At 40.0% G+C, this 17,453-nt stretch overlaps 1 protein-coding gene across 1 annotated transcript in view; it reads left to right on the top strand.

The window, feature by feature from the left end:
• The first annotated feature begins 218 nt into the window (after positions 1-218).
• The window catches only part of dnaaf10 (dynein axonemal assembly factor 10), a 43,822-nt gene continuing 26,587 nt past the window's right edge, over positions 219-17,453 (top strand). The window contains exons 1-6 of the mRNA XM_073051247.1: positions 219-462; positions 5,232-5,332; positions 7,518-7,648; positions 8,765-8,866; positions 15,913-16,028; positions 17,248-17,382. Coding sequence (XP_072907348.1) covers positions 277-462; positions 5,232-5,332; positions 7,518-7,648; positions 8,765-8,866; positions 15,913-16,028; positions 17,248-17,382 — 771 coding nt within the window. The 5' untranslated portion in view covers positions 219-276. The remainder of the gene's footprint in view (positions 463-5,231; positions 5,333-7,517; positions 7,649-8,764; positions 8,867-15,912; positions 16,029-17,247; positions 17,383-17,453) is intronic.

Below are 17,453 nucleotides of genomic sequence, written 5' to 3'. Positions count from 1 at the left end.
CTATTGGTTCTTAAGCTCTAGAATTCCTCCCTACATCAATCCTTTACTCCCATTCCTCTTGGTTCTCTCACGTAATTTATCCTTTATTATTTTCCAGTCTCCTACAAGGAGTCCCGGGGATATTTATCATCGCACATTCACTGTCAGTGAGGGCGGACTGCGGTACGGAACGGCGTTTGGATCGGAAAGCACGGTGGCCAGTGCGCGTGCGCGGTGGCAGCATCGCGACCGGGGCCCTGAACCTAGGGGGGAGCAGTCGCAGGGACAGTAATAACGATGAGCTCGGCGCTGGAGAAGCCGCAAATCATAGCGCACATCCAGAAGTCGCTCAACTACACCCTATTCGACTGCAAATGGATCCCGTGCAGCGCCAAGTTCGTGTGCATGGGCAACTTCGCCAGGGGCACGGGCGTGATGCAGATTTATGAGGTGTCTCACGGGGATCTGGTGCTGGTGAAAGAGGTTGGTGACCAGCCGGCCAGGCCTGCCGTTGTCATGGAGACGGGACAGCGCCTCGTTAATTACAGTTCTCATCTACGACTTAAAGTTGTATCTTGTTATTTCTTTGAAAAAACACCCCTAATATTTCGAATTAAATTTCGGTCTTAGCTGCAGCCACCGGAATATGGTGGTTGAGGCAGCTATAAGAACATATTTAAAAGACAGTTGGACAGGGGCATGGACATGAAAGATTTGCCCGGCCAAACGGGAGTAGATTAGAAGGGACTCTTGGTTGGTATGGAACATTTGGGTTGTAGGATGCGTTTCCGTGTTGTGTAACTACGACTATATCCATTGCTTCTTTGAGACTGAGTCAAAACCTGGGAGCTCAAGAGGGAGCAGAATGATGGAATCTTTTATGTACAGTATTTGTATATTGACGCTTACAGGTTACTGACAAACTTCCCTGTGTCTAATTGAACGTAATGTGAATGGGCATTCTGGGTAGATGTTTTACAAGCAAAACAGACAGGTGCATGTTTGTTTCTCACCTCTCTATCTCTCGCGTGTGTTAGTAACGGACACCCGGCTTCCCAATACCACAACATAACAGTTGGCGACGGCGTGACGTCCTTAAGCGATATTTATTGTTTTGCACGAAAAGGCACGAAATAAACGGCGGCAGACGCGTGATGAGTGAAGAATCCGAGGGGAGAGAACGAGACGGTTAAGTAAAACAAGTAAAAGTGGGGGAGAAAGAGAGATGGATAAGGCTGGTTAACTTTTCTGGAAAATGATCGTGTTTGAAAATGGCGACAATTAAGTGTGGGGCCGTGTGACGAAACGATGGAGCAGTGGAGTTCATGGTGTGAAAGATGTGAATATTTTGCATTGGCAAATCAAATGTCAGATGATATTCGTGTTCCAACTTTTCTGACTGTGATGGGTAAAAAAAACATTTGATTTATGCGCAGTCTGGTGCAACCTGCTAAGCCTGGCGATAAGCATTATGAGAATATGAAGTCTTAAAGGACCACTATTCACATAAACCATTGGTTATTGCTAAGAGCTTTAGATTTCATAAAAGGAATCAAGAGCTATTTCAGTTTATGGCAGTCCCTGAATGAAGTGTTATTTGTATGTGGTCTGCCTAGTGAGACAATCCAGAAACATCTGCCTACAGAAGACAGGCAGAAGGCAGTTGAGATATATGCCCCTGTCCTATATCTATGGAGATGGCAGCTAAAGAAACACAGCTGTTAAATGCATCTTCCCAAGTTCGTAAAGTTTCTACTGACCTTAAGAATGGGCAATCAGTGTACTGTAACTGTTAGGACAAAACTGGTCATTTGGCAAAAGAACACTGGTATGAGGGTGTAGCAAACAAGGACATATTGAATGCACCTGTAAAAGTAAAAAGACACTGTCAACTTAAAAAAGACTAATATAGTAAAATAGTTTTTGGAAGCAAAACAAAAAGAAACGTGAATAAGATGAAGCATACTAAGGACGAACTGAGTGACTCTCAGTCTGTGGTTAAATGTTTTTTTTTCAGTTTCAGGACACAAAAATGGCTGTTGGGTGACCCTACGATTGGGTGGGGCCATAGTGAGAATGCAGTAGGCACGAGTGCTGCAGTATTGCTGGTGTCAGACACAATTTACAAGGACAAATTGCAACATCTCACCCCAGTAGGGGCAAGGTTGACTTTAGAGACTTTCAATGGTGAGGCTGTTCCAGTGAGGGGAGTAGTACATGTTAAGGTGGAGATTAATGAACAGAGTAAGAAACATCCACTGTACAAGTTTAAAGGTTGTTATCCAGTGGTTCTGGGCCGATTGTGGTTGGAGCAGCTCAAACTCAACTGATGTGAAGTGCACTTGATTGGTGGGAGCACTGGTCTACAAGAGGTATTGAAGAAACACACAGAAATAATCAACAGTGAACTGGGCAGTATAAAAGAAATCACTGCTAAGCTGGCCGATAAACATCCAAATGCTTGAAGGCAAGACCAGTTCCGTACTCTCTCAAACAAAAGCTAGAGGCTGAATTGGAAAGTCTGTCCAGAGTAAGCTATTGGAACCAGTGTGTGTAAGTAAAGGGGCAACTCCAGTAGTTCCTGTACTAAAAGGGGTTGGTCTTTTAAGGATTTGTGGAGATTTCAAGGTAACCATTAACTCTGTTCTTACAGCTGAACAATACCCTCTTCTTCTCATTGATAATCTTTTGCAGGATTGGCCAGAGGACAGACATTTAGCAAGATTGACTTGTGTCAAGTGTATTTGCGGTTGCATGGGAAGCCAGAGTCACAGGAACTGTTGACCATAGTGACTCACAAAGGAACATTCATGTACCAAAGGCTTCCATTTGACATCACCTCGGCTCTCGCACTTTTTCATTGAGCAATGGAACAGATCCTGAGCAGGTTGATAGATGCAATGTTATTTGGATGACTTATTCAGTACTGGGAAAATGAGTGTGAGCACCTACAAAACTTGGACTAAAAGATTTGAGTTCTTTCAAACTTAAATTCAATATTTTTGACCATTTGATTGACAACTCTGGGCTTTACTTGGTACCATCAAAGAAGAAGTGAATCATGGAGACTCCGTGACCACAGAAAGTAAGTCAATTAAGATCTTTCTTAGGACTACCAGCATACGATATAAAGTTTGTTCCTAATCTAGCTAGCACATTGAACCACTTCATGAGCTTTTAAGTAAATCAACACACTGACAGTAGTCAGATTATTGTGAGGAGGCTTTTTAAAAGGCCAAAACAGCTTTGTCACATTCTGAAGCGCTCAAACACTTCAAGCCATCATTACCCATATAGTTGGCCAGCGACGCATCACCCTGTGGTGTGGGGGCAGGTATCCCATGCATACCATCGAGGGAAGAGCATCCAGTCGCTTTGACGTTAAAGGCATTAAGCAAAGCAGAAAGCCGCTATGCCCAGATTAGCAGGAAGCACTTTCAGTTGTCTTTGGAGATATGAAATTCCATGAATTATTTTTTGGTTGATGATTTACACTACTGACAGATCATTGCTCCTTGATGTCAGATTTTGGTCCACATGTGGGCATGCCTTCCTTGGTTACTAATTGAATGTCATGTTGGCCTCTGTTACTATCCGCACATCAGTACGACAAACAGTAGATCACAGGAGATCCAAGCACCATTCAAATGCTGATAGGCTATCCAGACTGAAAGTGCTTGATGAGCTGCAAGCTGAAAACTGGCAAAAGAAATTGTATGTGCCTACTTCTGGTGACCAGGACTGGATGTAACCATTGAAGAGAATACAAAAGCATGCCCTATTGTCAGTGAGTGAGAAATGTTCCTCAACTTTTACACCCATGGGAATCGCCTGAAGAACCATGGCAGATGATTCACATTGATTATGTAGGACCTGTAGAAGGTCACATGTTCTTGGTCGTAATGGATGCACACAGCAAATGGCCCCAGGCTGCCATCATGAAGAGCACTACATCTGAAAGATATTAATAAATGATCTGTACAAACAATGGAACAAACCCTCGACTTCAGTGGGAAGTGGATTGCTCAGCCAGTGTCTTAGCACTTTATTGCTGACGTACTGCAACACACCTCATGCCACCACTGAAATGGCTCAGTCACTTCACTGATGAAAAGACAGCTTTGAACCTTGTTTGATCTGCTTAGACCCCCAAACACAAAACAGACTGTGCTAAACGAACAGAAAACCCAAGAAGAGAGGTGTGCCACAGCAAAATACAGAAGCTTCACAGCAGGAGAGAGATACTTGCCTGGAACTACATCTCTGGAACAAAGCAGATACCTGCGATGGTGGTGTTACAAACTGGTCCTGCATCATACACAATGGAAACTAGTAACCACAACATCTGGAGAAGGCATGTTGATCAGCTGTTGCCCACTTCTGAGGCAACTGAAAACCAACACAACAACTGACCAATCCACATCCAGTTGTAGAAATGGGACAGGATTCTGAAATAATGACTGTAGAACCCCCATTAAGATCAAATGACACAACCAATGTTCCACTATCTGTGCTTTCTGAGATGCCCCCTACTGATAATGCAACACCCAAGCCAAGATCTTTCAATACACCACCAAGAGATAAAATGACTTTCGTGTCATCCACAGTTAGTCAGTACCCTCACTGGAACAGGCAGCCTCCAAACAGATTGAATCTCTAGTTTAGTGATTAACCCTCAGCACATGGGGCAGAATAATCTCCAGGATTACATCTGGGAATAGAGGCTGTCTACCCTCTTTCTCTAGTTTAGACAGAAGATTTTAGTTGAATTTGATGATTACTCCATTGAATGTTAATAGTTTTGTGGCTGGTTTGTGTGTGTGTGTGTAGTGTAGCACATTTGTTCTTTACTTCTCTGTCTCTAGTGTGTGTTATTCACAGTCACCTGGCTTCCCAGTACCACAAACATAACAGAATCTGAGGAACTCAGTGTGTCAAACAGCATCTATAAAAGGAAAGGGATGGCTATTTATTGATCTACTCCCCACCCCCACCCCCAATGCTTCTTGGCCAGTGAATTCCTCCAAAAGTTTCTTTTTCTGTCTCTAACTCCCCGACAGAAAGGCTACCTTCTGCTCATGTTTATCATCAGTTTAAAAATATGCCAAGTTATAGATTTTGCTAATGCATTAAAAGTTATTCCTTGAATAATTGTCTCTAATATCTCAGTTTCTTTGAAACCCTACTCTTGAATCCTGTAATTGGAAAATTATTGCTAATTTTTATAACATGAGAAATATGTCTAATTTCAGATTGAGAAATCAAAACCCATAAAATGTGGCACCTTTGGAGCTGCCTCTTTGCAGCAACGTTATCTGTCTACAGGAGACTTTGAGGGAAACCTCAATATTTGGTAAGGGCTTTTTTGTGTGTGTTCTAATTTTGGAAGAGGAGTGAGAAATATTTTTATTGAAATTACTGCATTTCTGAACATTATCAATGAAATATTGTATGAAGTTATTTTGAAATTTGTGAGGCAATTTACCTGGCCACCATAGCAGTATTTATCTAAATTCTAAACTCTCTGATAAAACTCGATTAGTATTTGTTCATCATTCAATGGATTGAATTTTCTCCATATTAGTTGGAGGAAAAATTCAATTATATGCTTCAACTGTGATCATCGATAAATACATAATAGATATTAACTTTGTCTTTTTAAAACTGTTTTTTAAAATTGATATTGATTAAACCTTAATAACTGAATGTAATTTGAAAAAAAAATTGCAAGAACTAGTCAGCAGGCCAGGTACCAACTGTGGGGAGAGAAATGAAATTAACATGGTACATCAATGACTTTTTATCAGAACCAGATAAACTAAAGTTTATGTAAGCTATATACAAACAAAAACTTTGGAGCAGAAATGTAAAATGTAGCTATGGCCTTAAACTCTGCCTTTAACACTATAATTCCATGCAACTCATCACCAAATTCTAGACCCTGATAGTCAGTATCTCCCTCTGCAATAGACTTCACAATTGATAGACTGCAATCAGTAAGAATAGGCAGCAACAACATGATTATTCTGAAAGCTGGTGCTACACAAGGTTGCGTCCTCAGCCCCTATGTACACTCATGACTGTATGGCCAAATTCTGCTCCAACTCCATCTACAAGTTTGCAGTGGGCTGTATCTCAAATAACGATGAGTCGGAGTACAGGATGGAGATATTGAGGTTTAGTAACATGGTGACATGACAAAAACCTTTAACCTCAATGTCAGCAAAACAAAAGAGCTGGTCATTGACTTCAGGAAGGGAGGCAGTGCATAAATCAATGGTGTTGCAATTGAGAGCTTCAAGTTCCTAGGAGTGAAAGTCACCAATATCCTGTCATGGTCCAACTACATAGAGGCCATTGCCACAAGACCTCACCCTGACATCTCTACTTCAAGAGGCTGAAGAAACTTGACATGTGCCATCAACCCTTACCAAGACTATTAAATGGTTCTGCAGCACAATGGACTCTTGACCTTACAATCTACTTTGTTACCATCTTGCACTTTATTGTTTACCTGCACCACACTTCCTCTATAGATATCACACCTTATTCTGCATTGTTATTGTTTTACTTTGTTCTACTCTGTGCACAGTGTAGTGATTTGATCAGTGTGAACAGTATGCAAGATATCTTCTTCACTCTGTCTCGGTGCACATGACAATAATAACATAATTCCAATTTCAATGTAATTGAATGCTTAAACAGGCTTGAGTTATCCAGAGGCCTATTCTATGTTCCTGAATTCTGATTTTTACATTTTATAAATAAAATGAGCAACCTGTACTTTGTAGGCAGGTTCTGATAACTTGCTACCAAATGTGTTTTTGATGCTTTTGAGGCTCATTTCAGCATAGAATCACACAAGATAAGTCCATTCAAATGTTCCAAATTCCAAGAATGGTGCCCTGTGGTAGTTGGTGCTGTGTATGATACTAAATGTACTTCAAAGTTTATCAGTATTTCTTGACTAGGTAATCATTTAAACTGTAGAACATGTTATGGTGTAGTTAAACTATTCATTTGTACAAAACAAACATAGTGTTCTTGATTTTGTTGAGTTGAGATTGTACTTGCTGCATGGATTCCTCATTCCTTGCCTTTAAGTGGTTTGGATGTTATACTTAAGAACATTCTTTACCTACTCAGCATGTTGTCAGGAACTTGTGATACAATTAAGTTACATGGGCAAGCTAGAACAAGCTCTGTAAATTAATCTGAGGACACCCATGAGAGCAAAGTCAGTCACTCAGCTGTCTAGGTTTTGGAATGTTTCTGGATGTCCCTGACAGCAAGCATAGAATTCATTATAATTAAGCATAAATGTAACTTCCCTCATTTTGACCTTTTTGTACTTGTGGATCCTGCACCAGGACTATCCAGGCAAGGGTCTATGAGCAGATTCTACACAGCAGTAAGCTGTATGAACTTTTTTTCACTAGATTACTAATGCTGCAGGGTCGTTTCTGTTCTGTTCACTATCAAGTCTACTCATTTTAAATATACTTACTCTACTCACTTTTCTGATTTGATTTATTCAGGAATCTAGAGGCTCCAGAATCGCCAGTCTACTCAGTAAAAGCTCACAAGGAGATTATAAACAGCATTGATGGAGTAGGAGGCTTGGGAATTGGGGAAGGAGCTCCAGAAGTGGTTACTGGCAGCAGGGATGGTAAACTGCATTTAAATTGTTCCTTATTTGTGTTTCCCGATCCATTTTCTGCAGTCTGTTGCACTAGTGTAATAATTGAATCTATTAACATGCATTTGCTTAGGTGTCATATCTTGAAACTTTTATACATTGGTATTTGAAAGTTTAGAAATAATGTGGTTCTTATCATAGAAAAATATTACATGGAAAGAAGCTATTCACTCCATTTCTTATGCCAGATTTTTGAAAGAGCACCAGAAACATCTTGCTTTCTTAACCTGAAAGCTTTTTTCTTCCAGTTTTTATCTAACTCCTCTTTGAGAGTTATTTCAGGCACTGCATTCCAGATTACAGCTGTTTACTGTGCAAAGTAATTCCTCTCCTTTCCCCTTTAGATTTGTTGCTGGTTATTTTAAATATGTGTTTTCAGATTACTGATCCTCCTACCGCTTCAAACAGTTTCTCATTAATTATATAAGCTCTCACAATTTTGAGGGCCTCCAATTGCAGACTGTTGTCAATATGAAGTTCTTGACAATCTAATCATCAAAGCTATTTTCCCTATATTTACTATTTTCTCCAAGGTGGCCAACCTGATGCTTTTTCTCAATACTGGATAAATGAAAATTAAGAATATAAGATCAGCAACTTGATGTACATGCTCTACCTTTATCGATTAAGAAATAGACATTAGTACGAATAAAGGCAGTGCAAGGTATCATACTTACCACTGTCTTGGATTGTTTCTGTTGACTATGGTGGTAATTATGTGCTACAACTGGTCTTTGTATTCTGGGGCTTATAGATAATGAACAGTCCCATTTTTTTGATTTGCCTCTTAATCCCTTCCGGAAAGTGTGTGTATAGTTATTGGCATCCTATTGGTTAGAATTCAGTGTGATGTTCTCAATGTTTGAATCAGTGTCTTGTCTTGCACTTGGGGTGTTGATGTTTGAGTGAGGATAGCACATATATTTGCAGGCTGCTGTGAGGAACGAGTCAAATTTTCTCACCTGGAAGTTATTGACAACATGAAGCCCACATTGTATTCTAGATGCTGGCTGTAGATAATATTGCCTGTTTGTATCTGTTACATGTTAAATTACATTTATTATGTTTTGTGCTTTTTTTTTAAAGGAATGGTAAAAGTCTGGGATCCCAGACAAAAAGACACTCCTGTAGCCAATATGCAGCCTGCAGATGGAGATAACCAACGGGATTGTTGGACTGTGGCATTCGGTATGTTTTGTTTATGACTATATTGGAACCACTCATCTAAGCCTATATTTTCTTAGTCTACTGAGAGGATTGTAGAGTGATTGAATAACCAAGAGAATGCAGCATTCCATATTTACATCAAATGAAAAATCGTCGACCCAATTTTGAATTTGTGGATGTCCTTCACAAAAGATTGTATTACTTTTATATTCATTCCTTAAGATTCATTCATCATCAAATTGACTTTGTTTTCTGCGTTTCACTGTGACTTTTAAAAGCAGATGTTGTTTGCATGTGTTGTGTTTTCTGAATTTGGGGAACTTACAATCCATAGATTCTGAGTTTTCCCTGGTGTAGAAGAGGCTGAGGAATTTATAAAATCCGAGGGGTATAGCTAAGGTGGATGGTGATTATCTTTCACCCCTAGCTACGTTAGTCTAAAGCCCGAGGATACAGGGTTAAGGAGAGAGAAGAAAGATTTAAAGTAATTCTGAGGGGCAAGTTTTTCCATGCAGAGGGTGGAAGATATATGGAATTTGCTGCCAAAATAAATTGTAGAGGCAGATACAATTGCAACATTGAATAGACGTTTGGATAGGTTAGGAAATTTAGAGGGATATTTTCAAATGCAACTAGCTCAGGAAGACGCCTTGGTCAAACTGTACAAGTCGATTGAAGGGCCATTTCTGTGCTGTATAACTCTATGGTTCTATGAGAAGGGGTCACTTGTTACACGACTTAAGTCTTGATATAGGGTCTTGGCCCAACACGATGACTATTTACTCTTTTCCATAGAAGCTGTCTGGCCTGCTGATTTCCTCCAGCACTTTGCGTGTCTTGCTTGGATTTCCAGCATCTATAGATTTTCTCTTGTTTGTGATTGGACTTGCTACATCAATCTGTTTCATTTGTAAATACAGCTTTTTAAGTCTTTGGTTTAATCCAATGTCATATGTCAATAAATCTCTGTTAATGTTTCATAATATTTTTCTTGTAAATGTCATTACTGAGCAATTATTGGCCAATGCTTCTGCCAGTTTTTCTCTTCCAGATCAAAACTTAAGAGAGAAATTACTTCTTGAGGTTCTGAGGTTTGTTTATGTCTCTGCTCTTATTTTAACTCATTAGGATTAAATTAGGTGAACATTTTGATCAAAGTAGCAGACAAATCTTATTGCACTTTCTCAGACTGGCTGCAAGGAATGCCCGCAAGTTTCACTTTTTTTTTCTGGTGTGCTCTGGGAGAATGGGGATTAATCATACATGTGTTGCAGCTGGCAAGTTCAAATTAAATTGTCATTCAACCATACACGAATACAGCCAAATGAAACAGCGTTACTCCAGGGCCAAGGTGCAAAACATAGTACCAACAATCACACACAGCACAAGTCAAATATAGCACATATAAGATAGCATTAAAATACTGTCACACAAAAAAAAGTATAGTCCAAGACCCTGAGTCTGTGAATGTTGCAGAAATATTGCAATGAAATAGTTGTGCTTACTGTTAATGTCTAAAGAAGTTCTCTCGCAAGGCCCCGTGTTCTCTGTGGGGCAACCTTTACCTGTTGCATTGCATTTGGGTATCTGTTCACTGGAGTTGCTGATATCCAGGGACTAGGATGTAATCAAGCAAGCTAAACAGTCAATCATATTAAAGAATGTCATAGGCAGAATATAAACTTTTAAATCAATATTGCACATGTTTAAGAGCCCAAAATTTGCAGTTAGTAAGCTGCTGAGGATTGGAAGCTGTTTTATCATATGTATTTTAATAAACATATTTTTATTGTACTTTTAAAATTAATAATTTTGATGCATACTGGGCTTGAGTATAAATTAATTTATTTAAGATCAGAGTTTGCTAGTAAGTGATTATGGCATAGGACATTAAAAATCTACTTTAGTCTTTGTGCAAAATTTCGCAGTATTTTACAATGAGAACAGTTGGTGTTCTGATAGAAACGTAGAAAACCCACAGCACAATACAGGCCCTTCTGCCCACAAAGTTGTGCTGAACATGTCCCTACCATAGAAATTACTTGCTTAACTATTGCCCTCTATTTTACTAAGCTCCATGTACCTATCTAAAAGTCTCTTAAAAGACCCTATCGTATCTGCCTCCACCACCGTTGCCGGCAGCCCATTCCACGCACTCACCACTCTGAACAAAAAACTTACCCCTGACATCTCGTCTGTACCTACTCCCCAGCACCTTAAACCTGTGTTCTTCTCTTGTGGCAACCATTTCATCCCTGGGAAAAAGCCTCTGACTATCTATTGATCTTAGAATAGATCTGATGATCTATTCCCATCAGTTCTGTGATTCTGTTCAACTTAGCTTTTGTTTTAATGCTTTATGCATTTTGATGAAAAACATTTGTTTTGCTGTGTTGTTGCATTCTTCTGGCTCAGTTCTGTGTGATTTAAGTCTTCCTGAGCTTATTTTCCATAGAAGTTGCATTCAGGTTATTTACTGTTTTCTCCCCATTCTGTTTGTTTACCATTGATCAGTTTGTTACCATTGTTTCTGCATTAAGGTATTTACTTCAAAGCCACATAAATAAATAAATGGCAATCAGTAAGATTACAGATATGAAAAGGCACTGACACAATAGATCAAATGTTCCCTTCCTGTCCTGTTTCATTCTGCAGTTCTGTGAAAAGGATTAAGAATTACACAGCAGATGGCCATGTGCACGGGCCTAAAAGAGTAGCACTAGAAGTTAATTTTGTCATGAGTCAAGTTGATTTATTTCTTTGTCCTTTCCAGCATTTAAATTTGAATGTAGGAGTATTGAGTAAAATAATCTATTAATCTTACTAGCTGTATTAAGAGTGAGCATATTGGGTGGGGAAAGGAGCCAAGGAAGAACGTAGGTTGCTCAGTGAAGTGAGATCATAGCTGGCTATAAATAATCACTGCATGTATTCGACCATAAACAGAAACACATATGCGTTTATTACCATGGATCTGTTATCATCATCAAAGAGCTTTCATGCACCTTTTTAAAAAAAAATGAATACAATGAAGTTCTTCAAACCTGAAGAACACCAGGTGCTGTATGCTGGCAAGTGTACTGTATATATTAGATAGATAGATAGATACTTTATTCATCCCCATGGGGAAATTCAACTTTTTTTCCAATGTCCCATACACTTGTTGTAGCAAAACTACTTACATACAATACTTAACTCAGTAAAAAAAATATGATATGCATCTAAAAGATAACAGATACATAGATTTAGGAGTTCAGATAAATTCTTCATTTTTAAAAATTCTTTATACTACTAAAATGCTAAATGTTCAGTAATAAAGCAAATATATGCTTCAGTTTACAAGCACCAGTTGTGGGTGGAAATGGCAACATTTTGCATACATAACTGGGTAATGGCTAGGAGAAGGAAGGGGAAATGGGAAGCCAGTGCAGAGTACCCCTGTGGATGTTCCTCTCAATAAGTACACTGTTTTGGATGCTGTTGAGGAGTGGGGGAGTGGTGCCGTGGCTCAGAAGAGAAGAGAGGTGAAAAGGACTGCAGTAGTGATGGGAGTTTCCATAGTTAGTAGAATAGAGATGAATTTATGTGGGCGTGATGGAGACACGTGAATGGTATGTTGTTTCCTAGTTGCCAGGGTCAGGGATGTCTCTGTTCTGGTCCATGGCATTCTAGAGGGTGAGCAGCCAGAAGTCTTGGTACCCATTGGTATCAATGACAGGAAGGAAAGGCGAGGAGGTCCTGAAGAGAGATTTTAAGGAGCTAGGTTGAAAGCTGAAAAGCAGGGCTGCTTGGGTAATAACCTCTGGATTGCTGTCTGTGCCACATGCCAATGAGGGTAAGAATAGGGGCATTTGGTAAATAAATATCTGGTTGAGGAACTGGTGCAAGGGGCAGTGGTTTAGATTTTGTGGCTGAGGGAAGATTATAGCTGGGAGCTTAACATTCCAAGGATACATGTATTGAACGGACAGGCAAGTAGGCAGAGGGAGTGGGGTGGCTCCGTTGGTAAAAAATGAAATCACGTCCTTTGAATGACGTGACATAGGATCGGAGGGTATAGAATCCTTGTGGGAAGAGCTAAGAAGCAGTCTGATGGGAGATGTGTATTGGCATCTGAACTATAGTCAGGATGTGGGTACAAATTACAATGGGAGACAGAAAGGGTTTGCCGAAAGGACAATGTCATAGAACATTTCAATATGTAAGTTGATTGGGATAATTGGATTGGTGCTGAATCCCAAGAGGGGGAATTTGTAGAATGCCTATGGGATAGCTTTTTAGAGCAACCCTTGGTTGGGCCTAATAGAAGATCAACTATTCTGGATTGGGTGTTGTGCAATAAACTGGGATTGATTAGAGAGCTTAAGACAAAGGAGGGCAGGAATAGTAATATGATAGAATTCACCCTGCAATTTGAGAGGGAGGAGCTAGTCAGATGTATCAGTAAAGGGACTTACAGAGGCATGAGAGAGGAGCTGGCCAAAGTAGATTAGAAGAGGTTACTATCAGGGATGACAGCAGAGCAACTATGGCTGGAATTTCTGGGAGCAATTCACAAGGCGCAGGACAGATACAACCTAATGAAGAAGTTGCTTTCTAAAGGTAGGATGAAGCAACTGTGGTTGACAAGGGAAATCAAAACCAGCATAAAAATCAATGAGAGGGTAATGGTAGAGCAAAAATGGGAAGTTAGAGGATTGGAAAGTTTTAAAAGCCAACAGAAGGCAACTTAAAAAAAAGTCATAAAGAGAGAAAAGTTGGCTAGCTTACCTTCATATTCCAATAATATTAAATAGATGCCAAAAGTTTCTTCAGGTATATAAAGAGTAAAAGACAGACGAGAGTAGATATTGGACTGCTGGAAAATTATGCTGGAGAGGTAATAATGGTAGATAGGAAATGGCGGACAAACTGAGTAGGTGTTTTGCATCAGTCTTTACTGTCAAAGACACAGTATGCTGGAAATTTGTGTTGGGGGCAAAAACCATTACTAAAGAGAAGGGGTTTGGGAAACAAAGTCTGAAGGTAAATTACCTGGAACAGATGGTCTACACCCCAGTGTTCAGAAAGGGGTGGCTGATGAGGTTCTGGAGGCATTAGTAATGATCCTTCAGGAATCAATATATTCTGGCATTGTTCCAGAGGACTGGAGCATTTCAAATGTCACTCCACTACTCAAGAAGGGGGACAGGCAGGAGAAACAAAATTTTAGGCCAGTTAATCTGAGCTCAGTGGTTGGGAAGATGTTGGAGTCGATTGTTTAGAATGTAATTTCAGGATACTCTGAGTAGGGGAAAATCTTGCCTGCCAAATCTGCTGGAGTTCTTTGAAGAAATAGCAAGCAGAATAGACAAAGAAGAATCAGTGGATGATGTGTACCTGGATTTTCAGAAGGCCTTTGACAAGGTGCCATACATGAGGTTGCTTAACAAGTTAAGAGCCCTTGGTATTGCAGGAAAACTACTAGCATGGATAGAGTATTGGCTGATTGGCAGGAGGCGATGAATAGGAATAAAGGGAGCTTTTTCAGCTTGGCTGCTGGTGACTTGTAGTGTTCCACAGGGGTCTGTGCTGGTGACTTATAGTGTTCCACAGGGGTCTGTGTTGGGACTGCTTTTTATGTTATATGTCAATGATTAGTTGATGGGACTCCCTCTCTCTCCCCTCCCCCACCTTTCAAATCTACTCCTCAGCATTTTTTCTCCAGTCCTGCAGAAGGGTTTCGGCCCAAAACATTGACTGTACTTTTTTTCCATAGATGCTGCCTGGCCTGCTGAGTTCCTTCAGCATTTTTTGTGAGTTGATGGCTTTGTGGCCATGTTTTTGGATGATAGGGAGATGGATGGAGGGGTAGGTAATGTTGAGGAAGCAGAGAGGTTGGAGAAGGACATAGATAGGAGAATGGGCAAAGAAGTGGCAGAAGGAATACAATGTCAGGAAGTGTATGGTCATGCATTTTGGTAGGAGAAATAAAAGAGTAGAGTATTTTATAAATGGAGAGAAAATTTGAAAATCTGAGGTGCAAAGCGACTTGGGAGCCCTAAAGGTTGATTTGCAGACTGAATCTGTGGTAAGAAAGGCAAATGCAATGTTAGCATTCATTTCAGGAGGACTAGAATTTAAAAGCAAAGACGTAATATTGAGGGTTTACAAGGCACTAGTAATGCCTCACGGAGTATTGTGAGCAGTTTTGGGCCCCTTATCTAAGAAAAGATGTGCTGACGTTAGAGAGGGTTCAGAGGTGGTTTTTAAGAATGAGTCCCGGAATGAAGGGTTACCATAAGAGGACTGATTGGTGGCTCTGGGCCTGTACTGACTGGAAATCAGAAGAATGAGGGAGGATCCAATGAAGCCTATTGAATGTTGAAAGACCTCAATAGAGTGGATGTGGAGAGGATGTTTCCTATGGTGGAGGAGTCTAGGACCAGAGGGCAGAGCCTCAGAATAGAGGGATGTCCATTTAGAATGGAGATGAAAAGGAATTTCTATAGCCAGAGATAGTGAATCTGTGAAATTTGTTGCCACAGGTAGTTGTGGAGGCCAGGTCATTGGGTATATTTCAAGCAGAGATTGCTAGGTTCTTGATTAGCCAGGGCATGAAGGGTTACTGAGAGAAGCCAGGAGATTAGGGCTGAGAGGGAATTGGATCAGCTGTGATGAAATGGTGGAGCAGATTTGATGGGCCAAATGACCTAATTTGGCTCCTAAATCTTATGGTCTATATACAGTTCTTGGCGGATGGGTGGTGCACCAAGTTCAGACTTTACTGACTTCATATACATAGATGGAGGAGTTGTAGGCTTCCATACTGCAGTCTAGCCTGGACCCACAACTCCCCAGTGAATCTGACCAGCTGGCAAGGACAGGTTTCTTGAGATATGGAACCATCTCAGGATATTGTTTGCCAGGTGTACAATGCCCCATCCAGCATATATGGTTGCCCCATAGTTAGAATTTTCTCTATCTTGAAGAACTGTAAGTCTTAATTAAATTCCTCATTGAAAAGGTGTACAAGTTGAGTTCATGTTTTTAAGTACACTCAAATTCTTTTGTGCCTTCTTGGACAGGTCATGCATACAATCAACAGGAGCGGTGTGTGTGTGCAGGATATGACAATGGAGATATCAAGCTATTTGACCTAAGAATGATGTCACTCCGGTGGGAGAAGAACATCAGGAATGGGGTAAAGAACAAATGTAATTTTATATCTGTGTAAACTCCCAAGAATGTTTTCCTTATGGAGTGGAAAATAATAGCTACATGTTTGTATACATGCTTTCTACACAAATACTAGCAGGTTGTTGGAAGAAAAATATGTGAGGTTTCATGGTTTATTTAGAAATAAACTTTTAGAACAGTAAAACACAGGAACAGGTCCTTTAGCTCTTGATGTTATGCCAAACTGCCCCTTTTTTCCTCCTACCTTTTAATATCTCCATCTCTCATTTCTTTTGCTAACTGCACATTAATTGCTCGGTTTTTGGCAGCACTTCTATTCACCACATTTCGTCCTCCAGGGCCCAGGGGAGGATAGAAACTTCACACTTCCTGCTATTTGCAACAAGAAAATCAACTGACAAGAGATTTGATGTCCAGAGTGACTTTTCAGATTGATGGACTTTGTAAACTGTTTTCAGCAGAGTACACTGAAAGTTAATAGTGTCTTTAATGCTTCATTCTTTGCAGTGCTCTGGAAACTGAAAAGGAACTTTAATTCAGTGCATTGACCAAGAGCATCTCTTTCTAATTGTAGTAAATGCTGGAAAAGCGAAGCAGGGCAACTTCATATTCTGTGCATAGACCCTTCCCATAAAGGCCATTTGAGATTTGTTGAGAACCAATACTTGAGACAAGGCCATGTTTAGTTGCTTTGTTTCTAATATCCCTATGCCATATCTTTGTGCTAGTGTTAAATGAATTTGTTAGAACACATTTTTAAGTATTTTTGAGGAAGAAAATTCTCATGCATTTTCCATTAATTCCATGATTAAATTGGTGTGATGCAGCAGTTAGTGCTGCTTTTTGTCATGTTCAATTCTGACCTTTGGTTCTGTCTCTGTGGAGTTTGCATTTTATCCTTTTAGCTGCCTGGATTTCCTGAGTGCTCCAGTTCCTTTGTACATTTCAAACATGTGCCACTGTAATTTACTCATTGTGTAGGATTGGAAAGTCAGGATGGATTTCATGGACATGTGAGAAAATACAGGTTACAGAGAAAAAGGCTGGGAAATGGGATTGAGGGGATAACTCTGAGAGCCAGCATAGGTTTCATGGACCAGTTGTCCTCCTGTGTTATAAAGTCTTAGGAATTTGCAAAATCAAAACCTGGGAGCTTAATATGTAACTCCTGTGATGTTAGAATAAACTTTTATTTCAACACAGACATTTAACTCCTTTTACAGGTTTGTTCTGTTGAATTTGACCGAAAAGATATCACTATGAATAAGCTGGTGGCCACTTCCTTAGAGGGGAAATTCCACGTGTTTGACATGCGGACCGAACACCCAACTAAGGGTTTTGCTTCAGTTAGTGAAAAGGTATTTAATTCACTGTTTCTGCACTTTATAAAGACTGGTGTGGCAGGTTGTATTTTGTTGTAATTTAACTG

The sequence above is a fragment of the Hemitrygon akajei genome, chromosome 7 (genome assembly GCF_048418815.1).
Source record: "Hemitrygon akajei chromosome 7, sHemAka1.3, whole genome shotgun sequence".
NCBI classification, from domain to species: Eukaryota; Metazoa; Chordata; class Chondrichthyes; order Myliobatiformes; family Dasyatidae; genus Hemitrygon; species Hemitrygon akajei.
This window is presented reverse-complemented; position numbering and strand designations above follow the sequence as displayed.